This window comes from Monomorium pharaonis, chromosome 4, assembly GCF_013373865.1.
Source record: "Monomorium pharaonis isolate MP-MQ-018 chromosome 4, ASM1337386v2, whole genome shotgun sequence".
Lineage (NCBI taxonomy): Eukaryota > Metazoa > Arthropoda > Insecta > Hymenoptera > Formicidae > Monomorium > Monomorium pharaonis.
This window is the reverse complement of record NC_050470.1, coordinates 15,770,496-15,793,135: the sequence shown is the minus strand read 5'-3', so window position 1 is coordinate 15,793,135 and position 22,640 is coordinate 15,770,496. Positions and strand designations below refer to the sequence as shown.

The window sequence follows — 22,640 nt, the reverse complement described above, 5'->3', positions numbered from 1 at the left end:
CGTCAAAACAGAACCGTTGTTGAAATGGCAAGAACGATATTGGCAGGAGCTGAATTACCTCAAGGACTGTGGGGTGAAGCAGTTCACACATCCGCACATATCCGAAATCTCATCCCGCTGAAGAGACTAGGAGGCAAAACTCCTATGGAAGCTTGGACTAAAAAAAGGCCAAATGTCTCATACCTACGTGTTATAGGTAGCAAAGCGTACACTCTGATCAACGAAAGAAGGTCAAAATTCGAGAAGAAGAGTCAAGAGCTGGTTCTGGTAGGCTACGCACCAAAACAAAAGGCATATCGCGTTTGGCAACGTGGGACTCAGAAGATTATTGTAAGTCGAGATGTGAAGATTGTCGAACCGGAACCTAAAAAGCAAGCTGTCATTGTGAAGACCACAGATGTTGAAGAAAATGGATCATCAACTAGCAACTTGCAAAGTGATACTGAAAGTCAATCGGATATGTCAATTTCATCAAAAGAAGCTGAACCAGTCGACTGTATAGGCAATCGGACGCGCAACAAGCAAAAGGAACCTGAAGTCAACAAGTGTATTGCAAATCGCACTCGTAGTCAGACTACTTTAAACATTGCTACTGCTGCAAGTGCCTTTCTAGCTGGAGTTGTTATTCCAAATACAGTTGATGAAGCTAAATCGGGTCCTCACAAGGATCAGTGGGAGTCATCAATGAAAAAAGAATATGACTCACTAATTAAAAATGACACTTGGACACTGGAAGATCTCCCGAAAAATCGGAAAATAATCAAAAATAAGTGGATTTTTCGACTGAAAATAAATCCAGATGGTTCAACTGATCGTTTCAAGGCACGTCTTGTGGCAAAAGGGTGTTCACAAAAGGCTGGAGTTGATTACTCTGAAACATTTTCACCGGTGGCCAGATTTGATTCTATTCGAACATTATTATCAGTTGCAGCAGTTGAAGACTACGAAGTACATCAATTGGATGTTAAAACGGCTTTCCTGTACGGAGACCTTGATGAAACCATTTTTATGGAGCAACCAGAAGGCTTTGATGATGGGTCAGGTCGCGTATGTAAATTGAACAAGAGCCTATATGGGCTTAAGCAAGCGCCTAAACAATGGCATGAAAAACTCGATGAATTTCTGAAACAATTTGGATTGAAACCGTCGGATGCTGATCCATGTGTATACATCAGTGAAGATCTACTCGTAGGATTGTACGTTGATGATGGCTTGGTAGTTGGTCATTCAAAGTCCAGGATTGATGACTTACTAAGAATAATGCAACAAAACTTTGAGATTACAAGTTCATCTGCATCCTGCTATCTGGGAATCGAGATCATTCGAGATCGAAAACTTAAAAGGCTTAAACTCTCTCAAGAGGCTTATACAAAATCTGTGCTCACGAAGTTTGGTATGTTGGATTGCAATGGTGCCATGGTACCAATCAATCCTGGTGTTAAACTAAAGCGTAACTTGGATGCTGATAAAAAAGTTGGACCAATTGCAGACGTACCTTACAGACAGTTGATTGGTTCCTTGATGTATCTCTCTATCGGAACTAGACCTGATATCTCCTATGCCGTAAACTCTTTAAGCAGATTCCTGGAGGCACCATCTGATGAACATTGGATAGCAGCAAAACAAATACTGAAGTATTTAAAATCAACAATTAATTTGGGGATTGTGTATAATGGCACCAATGACAATTCCAATCAACTGATTGCATACTCAGATGCAGACTTTGCATCATGCTTGGACACACGCAAGAGTGTCAGTGGAGTTGTACTTATGTTGAACAATGGACCAGTAGGCTGGATGTCTCGGAAGCAAAGCATAGTAGCAACTTCAACAACGGATGCAGAATATGTAGCAATATGTAAGCATATTTATGTATGTGATCATGTATAATCATATATGAACATATACTTGGATCTACTCATAGTATGGACTAATTATGGATAAATCTATGTATATATGTTCAAATATGATTATATTTGATCATAAAATATGCTTTGACATGATCACATATAATAATATGCAAGAATATTACACCATATATGGCTATATAAGATCATACTTAAACAGGATTTGCAGGAATGATATAATTACATATTTTCATATATGGCCGTATAAGATCATTTATAATTGCATTTTTATTTCTTCTATGACGATATATAAACATATATAAACATATATTTGTTAATATGAACAAATAAAAGGTTTTTTCTCACGGGGACGTTTTTTCGCTTTCACGTATTTAATCTTAACTAACCTGTTAATTCGTGAGACATTCAAAGGACCACATACAAAAGATACGATGTATAACACGGGTGGATAGGTTTTTTTACTGGTGCGGCTGAACACACTCGTGTTAAAGCCTAGAAAAAGGACTATCCGTCTTCGTTACACAATGTATTATTTACGACACAACTGCGTAAATTGTACACAATTTTAACGTTTTAACATTTTAAATAAGACATTAAACTTGGCACGAAAAGATTATTTTACATTTTATATATGCTTATATTTCTCAGAATAATGTAAATTTGAAAATAGAGTATATAAAACTAAAATTTTATTTAAAACTGTACTAAGTAAACATGAGATTGTGTATACCACATGTTTTGAGATATCTACTTGGCGACGCTATTGCAAACACACTGATATTTGAGGCTTATACCTGTTTAATTATAAAAAGAGTATCCTAAACTAATAGATATTGCGCTAAGTCCGATTTTCTAATTCTAAATTAAAATTATTAAGGCGAAGAAGTTTGCTGGAGTGTTCTATACCCCCGATGAGCTTTATGAGTTAATATAATGTAAGGTGAGATGTAGCAAGTGCATACCCGAAAATTTAAAGTTCCTGTTTACTCTCCTCCCACAAACTTCCAAATTTTTATGCAACATTGAAACTTTGACAATATGACATTTTAATTGTATTTTATAGATGCATAAGGTCATTTGTAAAAAAAAAATGAAGAGAAAAAATCACACTTTAGGAAATTTTGCTTTGATGGCACATTTGCCCCGGGTTTGGGGCACGTGTGCCCCAGCTATTACTGTCACTATACAGTGAAAAAAGAAAACACAAATAGGGTTGTTAATTACAAATATAATGCTAACTGTAAAAGAGTACTTACGAGTTCTATTCTTTCCACGTTAACTAATGACGAACGTAAACAACATAACTTTCACAACTTGACATCGAAGTTTTTTTTGTGTTGACTATTTACTACTGTACTGTACTGAGGTTACTGATTGACAATGCGCTTTAGCGGTGAAAATTTGCACTATTGCATCTACTCAATATACGGCTAAAACGCATTCTATGTCATTTTCCCTTTAACGTTACACAAGCTGATGACACACTTACCTCGAGGCCGCACTTGCCCCAGCTCACCTTAATGAATATTATATATTTAAAATTATACTATATTATATTTATTATTAATATTAAATTATGAACAGTTATTTAAATATTTTTTTCATTATTTAAGTTTAAAAATGGACGCATAGATGACGGCATGATGATTAAACAACTTGACCTAATGTTGCCAGCTGAAATGGCGGGTCCTATGAAAGCGGTTGCAACTAAGTGTGCAGCAGAACGTAAGTTTAACTTTATAAAATAAACACTAAAATGAACAATGTTTAAAAAATGCCATTTTTTACCCATACATCGACTTTGTTCAAAAATATCTTTAAAACAGTTTTCAAATTGACGAGCCTAAGGCTCTCTGGCGGTAGTTTGATATTTTTTAATATAAATTTTTTTATAATAATAATTGTTAATAATTATAATAATTCAAACAACAGTTTTAAACAATATCAGTTTATCTTAAAATGTTTGAAGTATATTAAAAAATTTTTTTCAACCTAATCTGATGAATACATTTAAAATGGGAGCAAATCAAAAACTACACACGGTTAAATTAATTCAGAGTGTTCTTCTTAATCGAAAATGAAGATGTATTACTCGAGAGTTAAAAATGTTACGAACATTGCCAAATTCTAAATTAAAGTTCTTTCTTACTGTCTACGTTATGTGATTTATCGCTACGTATTAAGGTTAGCCTTGCAACATAATTATTGAGTATGGAATTCAATAAAATGATATTACTGATATTTTTGAATGGAAATAAAATAGCTGGTGTAAACTTGCAAGTACTGTTCAACTTTTAGAACTTCGAAATATATTATTACATGTTAAACCGTTTTTAACATGTAACTGGACCCAAGAACAACGAACAAGGACATAGCGGTTTTCTGTCTCCACTTTTTTATTTTTCAGTTTTTTATGTTCCAGTCTTCGTTTTTTGTTTTTTTTTCCCTTAATAAACTTATCTTTATAATTTAATCTTCCTCATCAAATTCGTCATCAGTGGTAAGGTCATTACTCGTAAAGTAATTTGTAAAATCGGAAGTTGATTGTGATATGTTGTTCAAGTGACGTGCGTGACTAAAATTCCAAAGTACTACAGTAATTTATGAACAACATCTAATAATTCTACTTCCAACTTTACAGTTGCAATAATGTCTAGCAGTGGACTCGATTCCTTCAACACTTCAACAAGTCGGTTAATAGATAGACCAGCTTCCGATTTTACAAATTAATTTACGAGTGACTATCACTGATGACAAATTCGACGAGGGGGATTAAATTGTAAGGACAATTTTGTTAGGAAAAAAATACCATCAAAAACTACAAAATAAAAACAAAAACCTAAAAAAACCAAAAACTGAAAAATAAAAAATGGGGATAGAAAACCGCTACATCTTTGCTTATTGTCCCTGGGTTTGGCTGAGAGCGGTTTGCAATAGCATGTGATTATATATTTTGAAGATTTAAAAGTTGAGTAGCACCCACAAGTTCACGCCAACTATTTTATATTTTTTCAAAAATATCAATAATATTATTTTACTGAATTCCACACTCAATATTGTAATCATGTGCAAGGCTAATTTTGATATGTAGCGATAAATTGCATTACGTAGACAAGATAAGAAATAGGATTTTAATTTTAAATTTGACAATGTTATACATTTTTAATAAAAACTACTAGTACCGTCGTATTCAGAAAGTTGAAATCATAGGATTAACTATGTTTTTTATTTTTCCATTTACGGGTAAAAATTGGCACTTTTTAAATATTGTTCTTTAAAGATGAAAAAATTAAATAAGAGAAATAGAAAAATTTGAGAAGATAATGAAAGAGGGAAAGAAAAAAAATTATAAAATTGAGAAATTTTGTTCGCATTTTTAAATCCTAACTTTAATATTTTTTTTTTAATAAACTAGAACTTAAATTGTTTTTTTAGTTTAAAAAAATTTACTTTATTATGGTAACTTTCGATAAATTTAATACAAATTTAATTATAATTTATAAAAAATTGCTTAGAATTTGATAAGACGTACATTTTTATTTACTACTATAAACATAAATTGTAACATAAAAAAATATGTGTAAATAGAATTCTTTTGTTTTTACAGCGCCTGGTGGCAGTGATTGCGAAACTACTTATCAATTTGTAAAATGTAGCCATCAAACGGATTCAGAGCACTTTTTCTTTCCTTAACGCAAATAAAAATCAAACACTAATAGTCATGAGAATGTGTACGATTAAGGCCCATTTCTAACAATAAGTTTATTTTAATGTCGGTTTAACTTACTTGTTATCTCATTCTAGTTCCAAAAATTTGAAAAAAATGAACAGTAAGTTAAACCAAGATTAAAGTTAATCCATGTTAGTAAAAATGGACTTATGTGAAATAAAAAGATATAGCTAGATTCTGTGTTGGGTAAACATAAAATTGTACAATTTTATTAATTTCGATTGTTTCTGTCACGAAAATTGTAATCTTAAATTCACATTATTTTTTGCAATCCGTTAATTCACAAATTTATGATATATCTATAGAATATCTATATAATAAAAATTAGTAATGTATAATGTGACAAATATTGACATTCTTTCTCATAGGTAACAATTACAATAATTAAGTAACAATTGTTCAAATTTTATTTGAAAAAATACTGAAAAATAAATATTGATTTGATAAAAATCTCATAAAAAGATCTTATATATTGAATGTATATCAAATATGAAAAACATTAAAAAATGTATATGTATCATTAAATAAAAAATTACTTCAAAGATAGACATGAAATTAATAATTATCCAAAAATTATTTTAAAAAATCTAAATTGAAGAAATACTTTTGAAGCTACGTAAGTTTAATTAATAAAATTTTATTTAATTTTTTTAATGAGTCTTTATTGAGATTTTATGCAGATTGTTACAAATAATATAACACTTAAGTTCTAAATAACACCACTGAATAGTAACTAATAAGTTCCAAGGTAAATAATAAAGTATAAAAGTTATAAATTTTTAATTTTAACTATTTGTTTTTAAAACTAGGTTTTTTAAACATATAAATATCAACTTATTAATTTATCTGACATTGATTTAAAAATACTTTGCAACATAGCTTTTCTTCGGGAACCGCCAGGTCCGAAGGGGCTACAACAAATTAATCGGTAACAGCTCAGAATATTAACTGGTAATGCTTTCTCAACGCAATCGGTAGCTCACGAAAACGGTATCTCCGAAATCTGACTTGAAAATGTTCTCTCAACGATATCGGTAACTCGCGAAAACGGTATCTCCAAAATATCACTCGAAAATACTCTCTCAACGATATTGGTAACTGGCGAAAACGGTATCTCCGAAAAACTATACATATTTTTGGGCGCCAGGCGCGGATTTCCGCGCCACACAATAATTTACGATAATTCGGTAGTCAAAGAAAAGCGTTACGAGTGTCGGTAGCTCTTTTACCCGAAGCGGTAGAGGGGCGGGGTTCTTAAATAATTGAAGGTGTGGAGATTTCGGATCGAGGCAGGTCGCAGAATAGAATCGGTACACAATGTTCAAATCAGTAACAGTGATGAAAATATATATTTCGAAAGATTAAAGAGTACTGTAACAAACGAAAATGATTGACGTTACTCAAGTTAGCGGAACACGATAGATTCACAGATTTACGCGACGGAAACGGAGACAGGAATCTAAGAAGAGAAAATGCGGAACTTCAAAAATCTATTGCATTACTATGCAGGAGGCCGACGAGGCTCTCCGCTCGAACAACAACAAGTACCTTAATTCACGGAAACAGTAATCGCGATAACAATAAACTTTACTCTTAAATTAAAGGTGACTGTCGGTGCCGGCTTTGTCCGAGAGGGACGTACTTAATCGATATTCGGGGCCAGTCGGTCCAATCTCTTGTGCGGCAACGAGACTTTACTCTTTATTTCAAGTTTCTCAAACATAAACGCAACAACAGCAACGGTGCCAAACAGTGAGAAACCCCGGTCTCACGCCGGCCAGCTCGAGCCCCCGCGCAGGCGCGTGCGCGCTTCAATTTCCAGTAGGTAGATCCGTCCGCCTCGCAGGATCCTTGATCCATCGCAGCGCCGCTTTATCCGTCGGAATTTTCAGAGCGTGTCGATATTCGAATGCGAGATCCCTCGTGCTCTGCCGCTTCGGCTGGACCGGCTCGCCACGCCGCGACCGAGCCGATTTTGGCGGCGGGCGGTTGGCGATTTAATAATTAATTAGCATTTCAATTTGATAAATGTTAAGATATAGGATTTTAAAAAAAACTCCATTGACTTATTAAAAAAAAACAGAGTGAGAATCGAACCAGCGACTCCGCGCTTACGAAATTAGAGCTCTGGGCGCTCGGCTACGAGCGGCTCTGACGATAGGTCAAAATTTTCTGTACTTAAAGATATCTGAAATCTTCAAAATCGATTTTCTCGAGTATTTTTGAGAAGCGCATCGTACTGCTTTAGGAAATTGAAGTCCGGGTACTGATCTTCAAATCCTATAAATATGAAAAGAATCGATGACCCATGACCCGTAAGGTCCCCTTGTGAGTAAAACTAGTAAAATAAAAATGAAAAAAACGGTAGCGCGAAAATAAAAAAACAATAAAGTCGTTTCCCTCCCCCTCGGCTCGGCGAGGAGTAGCCCCAGACCAATACCCCTCGGTCGGGCTTACGCCCTTGTGACGAGCGTACTCGAACGCGCCACGTCACAACTTATATAAAAAAAAAAGTTTTACAAAAAAGAAGACATATTTGAATGTAAAAAATATTTCATTGAACAATTCCTTTATTATTTTATCTGTTATTAATAATCTGTATAAGTGATTTTATTGTTGACAGGTTCTACTAAGTGCGTGCGTGCGTGCGTGCGTGCGTGCGTGCGTGCGTGCGTGCATGCGTGTGTGCGTGTGTGTGTGTGCGCGCGTATGCAATGAGCGAAAACATGTTTTTCTTTACTCTATTTTCTTGAGAATAACAGTAGATAGAAAAACTTTGTAAAAAAATATCTTGCTAAAAATACATATAACTATAAAAGAAGTGAAAGGGATGATTAGGATGTTAATAGTTTCTGAATCAAGTTTCTGAGGTTTTACTTGGTGAAACTTGAGTTTTCATTTTTCTTATTGATGAGCTTTTGATAAAATTGTTTTAGAATAATGATAATAAAAAAAGTTTCGCGACTCGCGCAATGTTCGCTGGGACCCTACAGATGGAAGCAGAGTAAGAGGACGTCGTGGTACTAATGATCACAAGTGAAATTCGAATTGCTTTAATATTATATTATCACACAGTGCTCAGAGCGAGTCTGAGATACTCTGGTATTATCACAGGTAGAGTTCGGTAAAATATACACACGTGATACGTCTAAATAAGATGACAAATGTCTTTTACTGATGTGTAGTCCGTTATCACTCTCACGGGTCAATTATATAAATCGAGTACCGGCCTAGTGATGTTGATGCCCTTGAGCCGTGTATACCGCGTAGCGCTGGCTTGTGCTTCATGCGGTGAGTCTGAGTGGACGATAGTGATGTACTGGAGATGTACTTGGATGCGTCTGACTAATGAGTCGATCCGGGTCACTGAGCACAATCGAGAGAGTTCGGAATGTCTAGGAGATGAAAAGAAATGTTCGAATATTTTCTGCGCACTATCTCACACGTACGATTTGCACAGTAGCCATTGAGCAGAGAGACCAGAAACGAAGGTGAAGCAGCGCCTATTGGCCTTCGCGAGCAGCGTTTACACGGCGCTCCACGATCTGGATTAGTCTAGCCCTATAGATGCTGCCACCTGATGCCACGGCGCTAGTACCAGTAAAATGATTCTTGAATAGAGGTCCACTAACAAATGTTTATACTGATAAGCGACAGGAAGAAGCGTTGACCCATAGCCATAAATAAAAATTATCATTGTTTATACCTAATTACTACTCCTAGCCTAATTGTTTATATCAGGTTGCAACTCGCATGTAGTTTACTTAGAAAAGTTTATACTGATAAGCGGCGACCGACTAGTATTTGTTTATATCAAGTTACAACTGACTTGTAGTTTACATAAAACGTTTATACTGATAAGCAGCGGCATCCGCACGTGTGACGTTATCCCCCTCCCCCGCATGGCGTCATACCCCTCCTCGCAATTACCCCCCTGGCCCTCCCCCCCTCAGATCCCTTGGATCAAAACCACCCTTTTATTTTTACTTACAAACTTACAGTAAACAAAGAGAATAAAAATGTATAATACCATTAACGAAATCTGTTGTGTAGCAACAACCACACAACAAAATATCTTCACAGAGATATTTCTGTATATCAAAATATGTGTTACATAACATTGTCAAAATATCTTAAGAGCTAAAATATCTTCAAGATAATAAAACATCATAATCATAGATTTTCAAAATATCTTAAGAATGATTCTGAAATATCTTCAAGATAATAAAACGTCATAATCATATATTAATCTTTATATTTATATATTATTTTAATCTTTAATTCTATATTTAAAACGAAATACCTTAAAATTGATTTAAAATTGTATTGTAAGTAAAAGGTATTTTGATTATATCTCAAATATATTTGCTGTGTGGGTTATACATATTTATAATTTTATTACTTACATTTCAATAATTTTAAAATCCTTTATCTCCTTTCGATTTACCCCCCCCCCCCGTCTTCTGTGCAAACCACCAATTACCTTACTAATATAAAATTATATTATATGTATATTATACATTATCATAATCATTAAATTTATAAATATTTTTTATATATATACTCACGTTATTGCACAAAGAAAAAAAATGCACAAACCAGCACCAAAAATCCTTCACCTGTATAAATTAATAAAATTATTAATATTAAACGCAGCAAAATAAAATTCAAATTATGTTTATCTAAGTTTTATCAATAATATAAATTTTTATAAATTGACTACAAATATACAATAACCGGCACAGATACCTGGACGTGTCATCAAGAAGATATCGAAGATGCATTAAGAAAGAGGTTACAATAAATATATAAATAATAATACACATTTCAATTCTCTTTTTATCGTGTTATCAATTTATGAAAAAGTAACGCACAAATATATAAATGGATTCAAATAATCATATTCTGTATTTCTAGATTTTCGACATATCCAGATATTTGTACCAGTCAGTGACATAAAAAAAAAATAAAAGAAATTTACTTCCCAGCAAACATCAAGTTACATGTAACGTACCTGTTAGTTGTAATTTCCCACTCAACAATGTAATTGTAATATAACAAGTGTGTTATATGGCAATTATATTATTGAGTGGGAAATTACAACTAACAAGCACGTTACATGTAACTTTGTGTTTGCTGAGTTAAGACGTTTATAAAATGACGTGTATGTTATAAAATAACGTATAAAATTACCGTTTCGCTGAAGACTACATATTTCGTCGTACAAACAACAACGCAAGCCACTACCGTATCTCTTAACAACAATAGACACAATCACTAACAATACAATTAATAATTGATCGTATACGACCACTTTACGAAAACGCGCTATCAGCGTCGTGATATCAGAAAGTACATGCACCTTTCCTGATTATCGACTTAAAAAATCCCTATAACACCATATATCATAAAAGTCACGTGGGTCGCAAGTGGCTCGCTAGCGCCATGCACCTGCTTGCTCGCGCCACGCGCCAGCTCGCACTAAGAGTATGTTCCATTTTATGCATGATGCGCATTGTTTAACGAAGTGAGTCCCATATACGCACAGATCGAAACGGACATTACCAATCAAATTCTATAAATTTATCTTAACTCTAGCTAACTCAGCAATCTGATTGGTATATAGTGTCTGTTTCGATCGGGGGCTCGATTCTTGAATTCATTTGCAAGAGAAACGTATTCGCAAATTCTGTTCTTGCAGAAAAGTTGGAACCTTATTGGCTATCGTATGACTTTTAACCAATAAACTTGCACTTTTCTGTTTGAGTGAGTATTTGCGCGTACGTTTCTCTTGCGAATAAATTCAAGAATTGAGCCCCTGTGCGCTTCCGTTTAAACGTTTTGACAAACAACAAGGATAAATAATGCACCATGCGTATTATACGTATTATGAAACGGAACGCATCCTAAGTGACATGCAGTGAGGTTATATTATGACAGTTTCATGAAGATCGTGCCATAAAATGACAGATAGGGTAAGTGTATTAATGTATCTTTATATTTAAAGAAATTATAGAAGAATTAAAAATAGAACATTTTCTTTTGTATTATATACATAAATAGTCAAACTAAATTTTTAAAAATTTATTCTTCCTATTTAATTGTGCTAATTTTCTTTATAATTTCTTTAAATACAAAGGTACACAAATAGGTATAGGAATACTAACAGGGACACTCCTATTGCCCTCCTATCCTGCTCTAGACGAGGCAGAAGAAGTCAAGTCCGGAGATAAAATGAAGAAACAATAAAACGAGAAGAACCTGAAGGTATAATAAAGTGTCAAAGATGCAAGAAAATTTTGTGTACGAATTTTGTTTACATGTAATGTTTTATATTCCTATGCTCTATGATTACAGGAGAAAAGCATTGAATATAATGAAAAAGAGGAAGAAAATGACCACAGGCCAGGAAAAAAAATTATTATAAATAAAGCTGAGGATATTAATTCCATATTACCAGTGGCAGGATTTATGTCTCCTAGAATTGCTTCTCCGATGCATCCTAGCAGGTATGATCTTTTGCTTTTATTCTATTTATCTTATTGATTCTTTTAAAGTTTATTTTTACATAAACGATCTTACAGAAGTGGTTTTGGACGAGGAGTAGCAAATAGTCCATACAATTTGCAAACACCTTCAAGAATGGATGTTGGTTGGATATTTTAATAATGGATATTAAAATACGTATTCGTGACTCTCACACACATGATAATTCTGCTCACTGGACAATAAGCAAACATCCAAAGAATTTCAGTACGTGTTGTGTGTCAATTCTGATTTAGTGTAAGATATCGCATAATATTAATTTATATATGTGATGTTTTATATATGCATTTTTTTATTTCATTCTAGGTGAAGATCATGAAGCTGTCAGCATTTTACTTTCAATAGAGAAAAAGTAGTAAAACTTAACACGGACAAGATAAAATTTTTGCAATTGTGTCACTTTATTGCGTGCTCTCTCCATTATAGCGTAGATTTCTATTATTTCATGATGAATCGTCATGCTTTTTTTGCATTAGAATGTCATTTACACTACTTGTACATAATAAATAATATCTTGAGCTGATCCATATACGTATACAACTCTGTTTCCAAAATTAACACTGTACGATGTACGTAACAGACGCTGCTATTTTTTGTGTTAATAGCAGTAATCTTAAATGTCTGCATTAAATTATTATTAGTAACTAATTCAGATTTTGTAAAATTTTAGAGTTGCAAATGTTAAGTTAAAGTAATTATGCGTTACCAAAAACCTCTCCAAATTTAACATTGAGCTATTATTGCACCTAGTTTTCAAATTATAAATAAATTCTCTAATACAAACAACGACCATCTATTTTATTCTGTTATTCTCTACGACACGAGGTGACGTTAAAATTGTTGATTAATAACGTTTTGAACCAACTCAAATTTCGCACATGTGGGATTGATATTGCTTATGCCGAATGATCTGATTTGCCCAAAGAAATGTCAAAGACAATCCTGGTTCATAATTCGAGGTTTCAAATGCTTGAATTCATACGTTTTCAAAGTTGATTGACAAACCATATTCTTTGTAGCTTCTTTATTGCCCTTTCCCAGAATGGAAAATGCGGTCCGGCTTTAACGTGTCTATAGAACTATAGAAGCACTCACTCTGTGTGAGTAGCGCGATTGTTAATGATAGTTTATGGTCGTGATGAATGTTTGTAGGAATATGGTTCTATAGCTAGTATTTATAAGGTTTGTTTTTATTCCTGTACTGCTGCATTGACGCAATAAGTTAGAATAAGACAAATATATATTTTTTCATTCTTACTTATTGCACTAGTGCAGCAGTGCAGGAATTAAAAACAAACCTATACTATTTAAGGTCGTTGATGTAACGATTTCACGATAGCTTAGGCGCGATGCTACGATAATTATTAACGCTTAAAAATTAATGTTCAATATCATGTATTGTTAACACAACGAAGGATTTTCTTTTATAACCATAGAAAACTTACAGTTTCTTCTACCTTTAATTGCATTATTAATTACGACAAATTTTCAGTGACTTATAATGTATTAACGATAGAAGAAATTCGAAGTTCTCTATCATATACAAGAGAAAATCATTTCTAGTTAACCATACTAACGATACTTGACATAACATTGATCTCTAATTACCTATAATTACCGTAGAAGTTGCATCGAATAATTTATCCTGAAGTCGTTAGATCAAACGTGAATATTTTTCTATCGTGTTATTTTACAAAGAGTGCATATTAGGGATAATATTTCGTGCATTTCGTAATTTTCTAATAAGATGGTTACGAAAGGAGAATGTATAAAGAATCAATCATGATAAATTGTTAGATTGAACGAACTTACCTGTGAAGTTCGATCCTAATTATGCCATTTGTCTCGTCCGGATGGAAATAACTATGTAGTCGTGCTCCTGCACGCCAATCCGACAACAGATTTCAAATCCCCGCCAAAGCAAAACATGGCGCGCCTAGGGTCCTCGCGCCAAGGCCCTGGCGCTGCGCGCGCTCTTACGTGCGTGGCCATGTGCACCTCATAAGTTCAAAGTTCAAGAAGCGACGGCTAATCGCAACTTTGAGGGGGGGGGGAGAAAAAAGGAACCGAAAAGAACATAAGTACGGGAGGGAGTCCATCCGGACGAGACAAATGGGGCATAATTAGGATCGAACTTCACAGGTAAGTTCGTTCAATCTAACAATTATGCCTATTGTCTCGTCCGGATGGAAATAACTATGTAGTTGTTAAAAGCTCAGCAATTAGCCGGAGATAACATCTAGAAAGTAAGAGAGAAAAAAACTGGCTGTAGTTATAATATTTATCATTAAGATGAAAAATAGAATTACAGAATACATGCAGAATAGCCGTATATTGTATAGGGCGTAACAAAAAGAGACTCTCTAGAGTAAGGATATGTCGATAATATAGTCGTATTAGATGCAAAACTTAAACTTAAGAAGATAGTGGTAGCTTCCCAGTGAACACAGTAATATAGCAGCAGTGTAACAGCAATGTAATCGAATATATCAGGTTACGTTACTCTGAAATTACACGTAACTTACATGTAAGTTACAATTTCCGACTCAGCAATATAATATGTTATAATTACATGTTATCTAACCGTTACACAACAGTTACAAAGAAAAATAAAATAAAAATAAAAATTTCATTTTTTTAAAATTATTTTTATCAACAGCACATACTAAATTTAGAATAAATTTTTATTAATTAATTAAATTTAAATTATGTAATTTTTTATTTTATTCTTACTTGCCGCTGCTAGGTTTGAACCCGGGACCTTAGGATGAACGAACCTTGTACTCTATCTGCTACGCCAATTTGACTCATCGATATGGGTACTTGTTATTGTCTACATATACTTATATGTTATAAACTGACGCAACTATATTATTTTTTATAAAAGCAATTAAATTTTGCAAAACATATTAAAAATAAATAGAATTAATTTATTTACTTATTTATTTCATTGTTAAATTTATCTTTTTCCATAACCTTAATAATTTGATGGAAATTGCGATCTATTTAGCACTAAACTTTGAAGCGTTCAAATGATTAATTAGATGGTTAACTATATAGATCGTAATTCTAAGAAAAAATTGAATAGTATACATTTATTATTCTGTTTTTGTTCAGCACATGATAAATTCAGATTTTGTGCATTTTTTGTGCGCAGTAATTGTAGACAAACCGTTATTTTTGAAAACATTATTTTTATAATAATTTTGTTTTATTATCAAATAGATCTATCATTCAGGATGTTATAATGTTGTCTAATTTCTGAGTCAACTACGACGCATCGTTCCGTAATAACATTGATACGAACGTGTTATGTTACGATTATACAATTTTTGTTGAATGACTGTAACGCCAAAACGATGTATAACAGCTATATCACTTGCGTATAACAAATATTACATAACAGGTTATTTCCATGTTATATAGCACCTACATATCACAAGAATAACAATGTTAAATTACTTGTAACTTCCATGTTATATTGCCGCTATAAAATGTGTTCACTGGGTTAATACTAGATCGTTAGGATCTTGCTTATAAACCGTCCTTCTCCTTATTCTTTTCTTTTTTCCTCTGTTTCTATCGAGGCTTCTCCAAATAGAAAAAGAAAAAAAAAGGAAAAACAAATAAAAAAATATATATGTATATATGTTCAGGGTAAAAGGACCGCGTTGGTAAAATCTTCCGGATTTACAATCGGTCTGTTGTAGAAATTTGCGAATACGCGGGATTTGACCGACCAACCAGCTGCGCGCTTGATGAGGTCAAGCGTGACTCCCTTGTATGCGGCTCGAGAGGTTGAGGCGTGGCGAGTACTGTGAGCGGAAAAAATTTGGGTATTTATTCCGCATTCCTCGAGGCCCTGCCTTATCCAACGACTAATTGATTGGGCTGTGACCGATTTATGCGGTTTGGTTATGGAGATAAACAGAAAATCACATGAACTAGGACGCAGAGAGCTGGTCTTCCTGAGATAATATTCCATTAGCCGGAAAATACAGAGATTTTCGTGTTCCACGAAACGTGAGAAAGAGAAGAACGATTGAGGGCGGCCTGGCGCCGATGTCTTAATCCGATCCGGGATACGGATGATCAGCTTATCTGTTAGGGTGATGTGAGATATCCTCAACAAGGAGAGCGTTTGTACCCGCTGACCCGTTCCCAGGGCGAGAAGAAGTACTACCTTTCTTGTAAGAACGCTCAACGAATATGAGTCGTACGGATAGATAGAGGCGAGCTTGAAGATAACTGGCGCTGGGACCGTCCCAGACGTAGTCATATCTAGGTCGGGGCGGTTTAAGTGATGCAACGCCTTTAAAAAACCGCTTGACCATAGGATGGTTGCCGATATCATTTTGACTAATGAGCGATACAGCCGATCTTATAGTGTTAAGGCTCGAGTAGGAAGCCTTAGGTAGCTTCTGGGCCAAAAATTCAAGCATCTGGGCCACGGTAGGGGAGTAGAGAGATACGCCGTGCAGCTTGCAGAAATCCCACCAGCACCGAAGGGGAGGAGAATATTGTTTAATAGTCGATTCCGTCAGAGAGGCTGTCAATGCTGGAATTGCTGCGGGTGGAGCGAGCTTGGCCTCAAACGCTTTCCTGATAATCTCCCGGACCCCAGGAAAAGTATCTTGCATTCTGGGTGTCGATTCCTGAAAGAAGAAGAAAGTAGAGAATGGCTGGGAGCAAGAATTAATGGCTCTGAGATTAGAAGACGTTGAAACAACGGAAACCAAGGGCCACCAGGGCACGATCAATGTCCCCGTTGCTCCCTCGTCGACCACTTTCCTAAGGACTCGTGGAAGCAGAATAAAGGGAGGAAACGCGTAAAAATTGAGTTCTGCCCAGGAAAGGGTAAAAGCATCCACTGCGATTGATCCTGGATCTGGGAGCTAGGAAACATAATTTTTGCATTTATTATTGATGGCAGAGGCGAATAGATCTATATCAAAAGGGCCGAAAGACTCGGCCACCCGCCGAAAAGCTTGCTCCGACAAGGACCATTCTGTATTTGGGTCCGGAGCTCGAGATTCCGCGTCGGCAATATAGTTATCTAGCGAGGAAATATACGAAGCAAAACGAAAAATATTTCTATTTTCGCACCAGTGCCATATTTGTCTCGAGATGTCGGAAAGATGCGGATACTGGATTGATCCAAATCGATTAATGTATGATAGTGCCGTCGTGTTATTTGTGCGGAAAAGGATATTACAGTCTTGCAAGTGCCCTGCAAAGCAACGAAGGCCGTTAAAGGATGCTTTGAGTTTCAAGGCATTTATGTGGAGAGACTGTTCCGATTGCGACCACCATCCATGGGTTGTTCTCCGCAGGAGGCACCCCACCCAGTCATGGAAGCGTCTGAGAAGATCTCCATGCGAAAGGTGCTCTCACGGATTTTGTTAGCCTGGTGCCGATTCAAAAAAACTTTAGTCCACTAAGTAAAATCCTGCTGGAGCGACGAGGGAATATCCATGATTGCTGAAAAATTTTCGTTCGAGTTTATCAAGGACAGGAATTTTTCCCTCTCAAACTTCTTTGTATAAAGAAGTCCGTATTGAACAGCTGGGCATACAGAACCAGAGAACTAATAAAACTGGCGAACTCTCTTATAGAGCACAAAGATTTATTAGCTATGCCGATCGTCAGATTGAGTAAATTTGTTCGACGTTGAGGAGGAATTGAGATAGATTGATCGCGAGAGTCAAAAATAAATCCCAAGTATTTACGTCTAGAAGAGGGCTCCAGAATAGATTTCTTGTAATTAATTAAAAAACCTAGAGACTCCAGCAGCCTTATAGTGATAGAGACGTTAGCCTTGCACTCAGCGCTGGTTGAGTTCAGGAGGAGAAAGTCGTCTAGATACAAGACCGATTGATAACCTTTTTTATGTAGCTGTGTGATAACTGGGCGAATGATCTTTGTAAAAATAAATGGAGCTGTAGCTAGGCCAAATGGTAAAGCCGTAAATTGGTAGGTTGTCTGACGCCATCTAAAACATAGAAATTTTCGATGATCTTGGGCAATTGGAACTATTAGGTATGCGTCTTCTAGATCGAGGGTCGCCATTAGCGAACCTGGCAGCATGAGGCGGGCAACAGTTCAACAATCTTCTATCTTGAAATGTGGGGGTACAATGTATGAATTCAACTCCTTCAAATTTAGGATGAATCGTTTGCCACCTGACGATTTATCTATAAGAAAAAAAGGAGATAAAAATTGTTCCTCTGATGGTTCAACCGCCTCAATAGCCCCCTTGGATCGAAGACGTTCTATTTCCACATTGCATAAAAATGAGTCGCGTTCAGAGAACTCCATTTCCTGTAAGAAAGGTTTCGGTGGAGGAAGTGAAGCGAACGGGATGCGGTAACCCCGTTATTGCGTTCAAAACCCTAGAATCTGAGGTGATGTTAAGCCATTGTTCAAGGAAAAGGCCCAGGCGACCTGCTGACTGTACCTTGTTCAACTGCGATGCCGGGAGCGGGATCTAGACTGGGAGCGGTGATGACGGCTCTTGTATTGCGAAACTCCCGTCTTGCGAGCCGTCGATGGGCGAGCGGGAGCCATCTGGTTTCCCGACCTGGAGGGCGCTGGAGGCTGAAGGCGTCTTGGTTGGGTCTGCTGGCGTACCGGTTGTAGAGCTTTTTTTCCGAGGAGCGGGGTTGTTTTAACCGCCTCTTGACCCGCCTTTTCGCAAGCTTGAGCTGCCTTCAGAGTCTGAGAGAAGTCTTGACCGAATAAGTATTCGTCAATCGGAGCTCATTCTGCAGCGTTCTTGCCGGTGAGGTTTAATGACGGTTTGGTAAAGGCCCGTCGAGCGAGGGATAAGCGGAAATAATGGTCCGCGAGTAGATGGATGCTGTCCGAGAGGAGGACTAGAGCTGGCTTAGCCTCGTGCAGAGATTGCGATACATCCTTCTTAAGGAGGATTGATATACCTGAAGCCAGAGCTCGTAAGCATGATCCCACCTGCGACTGAGAACGCGACTGGAATTCGTCGTGTTTAACTACGGAGGGCGTCAGGGCAGCGATAAGTTCTTTGTTTAGTTTAGGTGCTGCTTTAGGTGGTGCTAACCCTACAAATTCCTCTCTGGTGTCGTACTTCGTAAGCAGGCCGTTGCGAACCTCCTCAGCAAGGCCCTTTCGAGAAATCGCCTGGATTGTTTGTAGAATCAGCGGGTTGCAGGCAGAGACTGTCTGTGATGTCTGGGCTTGGCCAAAAAGCTCTTTAGTCAGCGCGTCCTCTGAGACATCCTGATCCTTAGCCTCTGAGACAGCAGTGGCGGGAGGATCGGCAAAGGATACCATCCCCTTAGTTGAAAGCTTAACCTCGTCTACAGGCCGGTCTAAAAAGAGAAAAGAAAAAAGGGGGGGAGGAAACAGATCGGTTATGTCCTCTCTTCGCCAGAAAAGATTCAGAAACTGGGTCAGCAAGAGGACATACCTGGTTCAATGCCGCGGTCTGCTTGAGCGACCGTCTGTTCCTCCTCTAAGAGCTCATTGGCAGGCAAAAAAGCCGGTGAGACCGGTGCTGGCATCTCTCCCGTGGCCGCAAGTTCCTCTATGGTCAATGGCGTCGGTCCACGAGTCGCGTCTGAGAGGGGGGTAGCCGCCTGCGACTGAAGGTTATGGTCGCTGCCTCGATGTGCGACGAGGCTACGTATGTGATCCAGCATGTTGAGAAGTCTCTCACTCGAGCAGGATCGACGAGAGGAGAAGTCCTTTGCTGGACTCAGGCGACCGGAGGAGTTGGAACCTCGAGAACTATTCCGCGACACTCTTACCTCCCTGCGGTGCGAGCGTGATCTTTCTCGAGATTTATTCCTGTAGGCATCTCGCGAGGATTCTCTGTACGAGCAGGATTCATCCCGAGAACGGGATGAATGTTTCTTCTTACTCTTGTGTTTCGGCATGTTGAAGAAAGTAAAAATTCGAAAAAAGAGAAAACTGTACACGAAAAAGCTGTTGTCAGTTCGAGTGAACAGAACACAATGAGGTGCACATGGCCGCGCACGTGGTAAGAGCGCGCGCAGCGCCAGGGCCTCGGCGCGGGGACCCTAGGCGCGCCATGTTTTGCTTTGGCGGGGATTTGAAATCTGTTGTCGGATTAGCGTGCAGGAGCACGACTACATATTTCCATCCGGACGAGACAATAGGCATAATCTTCGTTAACTTAATATTCCATAAAAAACGATGAGAGAATTTGATGCGGCAAATATTATATTATTTGCAGGTTCCATACGTTTCCATCGCTTTCTCTCTTTCGACTTTCTTATTTACAAAAGTTTATTACGATTTAAATTTGTCCTATTTTTATTATTAGTTTATAATTTCGTCATGTAATCGCGAGTGTGCGTAGCAGCCATCGACGCGAGCTTAGGCGCGGTGCGGCGAGACGTGGGAACGGCGACGACGCCACGCTTCTCCTTCTTTCCGCCGCCGCCGCCGGCAGCCAATACTTGAAACAATAGGCCGTGCTATGGCTCGAGCGGCTCGAGCCTTTCCTTCGGCGCGCAAGGCGCGCTCTCATTCGCATAATTTAAAAAATTTATATCTTGATTATTAGCAGACCAAACCCACAACAATATTGAACTTTTATGTTCATCTCGATTCCATCTACCTTTTTATGAACAGTGACCAGTATGCTCTGGGACTCCCTGTATATACAGGGTGTCTGGTACTTTTTTATGAAATGTTTATGAGCAGGTAGAGCGCATGAAACTGAACAGAAAAGTCCTTACCGTTTTCCATTTCCGCAATAGTTAACAAGTTAGTGACTTGTAAAATTTTCTGTATTAGCCCGACCTACCGGCAAATGCAGTGATTATTCTTTAGCTCGCGTATGTATGTACCCCCTCCCCCCCACACACACACATTACATACTAAAATTTTCTTAAATTAAATAAATATTGTTTATAAGTTTTCAAACATTTAATAAATTCATATATTTGTAAATTTACAAGGAGAAAATTTTATAGTAAAATTATGTATGATTTATTATTTATGGTGGTAACTACGAACTGTAAGAAAAAATTTTAGAGAATTATATTATATAAGTAGTGTAAATATTGTTGTAATTTGATAAGAAACATAATAAAAATTTTCATAATTCCTCCTTGGCCCGTGTTTACTACTTACCATAGTAATTCTTATCATAAAGTTTTTTCCGTGTATTATAAGTCTATCACAAGAATTAATTTTATTAAAAATATAAATATCCTAGTTCTTTAATTTTTAATTAAAAATATAAAGTTGAAACAAACATTTTATTTGGTTGTTATTTCCATTTTAATCGATAAAGTTTTCTAATGTTTTTTGAAGAAGCATAAATTTTGTTTCGAGCATATGATAACTTCTTTTAAAATTTATAATGACAGTTTACGACTACCATAAAAAAAATATTTTCTATTAAAAATAATCGTTATTTATTAAGAAAATAAATTTAGTAATCACTTCTTTAAGCATTAGAACTGATATTTTTTGTTCACATGTATGTACACGTACACACATACTTTTTGTCGTTAAAAAATTTTATTTTCATTAAAAAAGGTAAGAAACTATCATAACTCGAAGGAAGAATTTAGCGTTATGCGTCGCTTGTGCGTAGCCATTATCGCTTGTTGTAACAATTCCCCCCGCGCGCCTAGCAATCTCAAGGTTCAAGCGCTGGGGAGGGGCGGCCGCCGCGGTCGGGCGTTCGGCGCGCTTGCATTTGCCGGTAAGCTGGGCTAATACAGAAAATTTTACATTCACTAACTTGTTAACTATTGCGGAAATGGAAAACGGTAAGGTCTTTTCTGTTCAGTTTCATGCGCTCTACCTGCTCATAAACATTCCATAAAAAAATACCAGACACCCTGTATATTCTAGGATCCTTTTCTTTTTTACATACATACATACATATATACATGTATGAAAGGCATGTACATACATTAATTTATTACCTAATTTTTTCCTTTTTTCTTCTATATTCGTTTCTCTCTTTCGTTTCTTTTCTTCTTTTTTCGTTTCTCCTTTTCCAAAAAGAATCTTCCTCTCTTCTGTAATGACAATCTTAACTTTTTTAACAAACTATCACAAACTGTCACCTGACTGTCAAAATTAAACTTCACAGCTGTCAATTTCAATTGCGCTGACAGCTACTCTCGCAACGCGAAGCGAGGTAAGCGAGAGAACCAATCGGCGTCGCGGAAAAGAAGCCTCAAGACATCGATACGAATGAATTCACTCAGTTGACACGCCTTTTTTAGAAAGGGAATAATTGACAAATCAAACTATTACATTTGACCTAATTTTAAATGTAAAGTGGTAAAGAGAAATTACATTTAAAAAATAAGTTAATACATTCTTTTACTTTCTTTCTAATTTAACCCGTTAACTGTGTATGACGGCTATAGCCGCAACGTAGAAAAAATAAAGTAAAACTTGTTGAATTTGCTTGAAACTTGTTACTCGGGGGTTTCTGGGATCGTTGATTACAAATCCGAAGTCAGATG

General features: G+C 36.5%; 1 protein-coding gene and 1 long non-coding RNA gene across 3 annotated transcripts in view; both read left to right on the top strand.

Annotated features, from left to right (window-relative positions):
• Nucleotides 1–6,017, top strand: part of LOC105831417 (general odorant-binding protein 19a) — a 66,430-nt gene extending 60,413 nt beyond the window's left edge. For both annotated transcript variants that reach the window (XM_036285636.1, XM_012671527.3), the window contains 2 exons: nt 3,482–3,593; nt 5,476–6,017. In XM_036285636.1, coding sequence (XP_036141529.1) covers nt 3,482–3,593; nt 5,476–5,561 — 198 coding nt within the window. In that variant the 3' untranslated portion in view covers nt 5,562–6,017. The remainder of the gene's footprint in view (nt 1–3,481; nt 3,594–5,475) is intronic.
• Nucleotides 6,018–11,133: 5,116 nt separating this feature from the next.
• On the top strand, nt 11,134–13,403 carry LOC105834048. Its single transcript, XR_001138855.3, has 3 exons — nt 11,134–12,107; nt 12,183–12,351; nt 12,451–13,403. It is a non-coding gene; the product is annotated as an uncharacterized LOC105834048 (long non-coding RNA).
• Nucleotides 13,404–22,640: the final 9,237 nt, after the last annotated feature.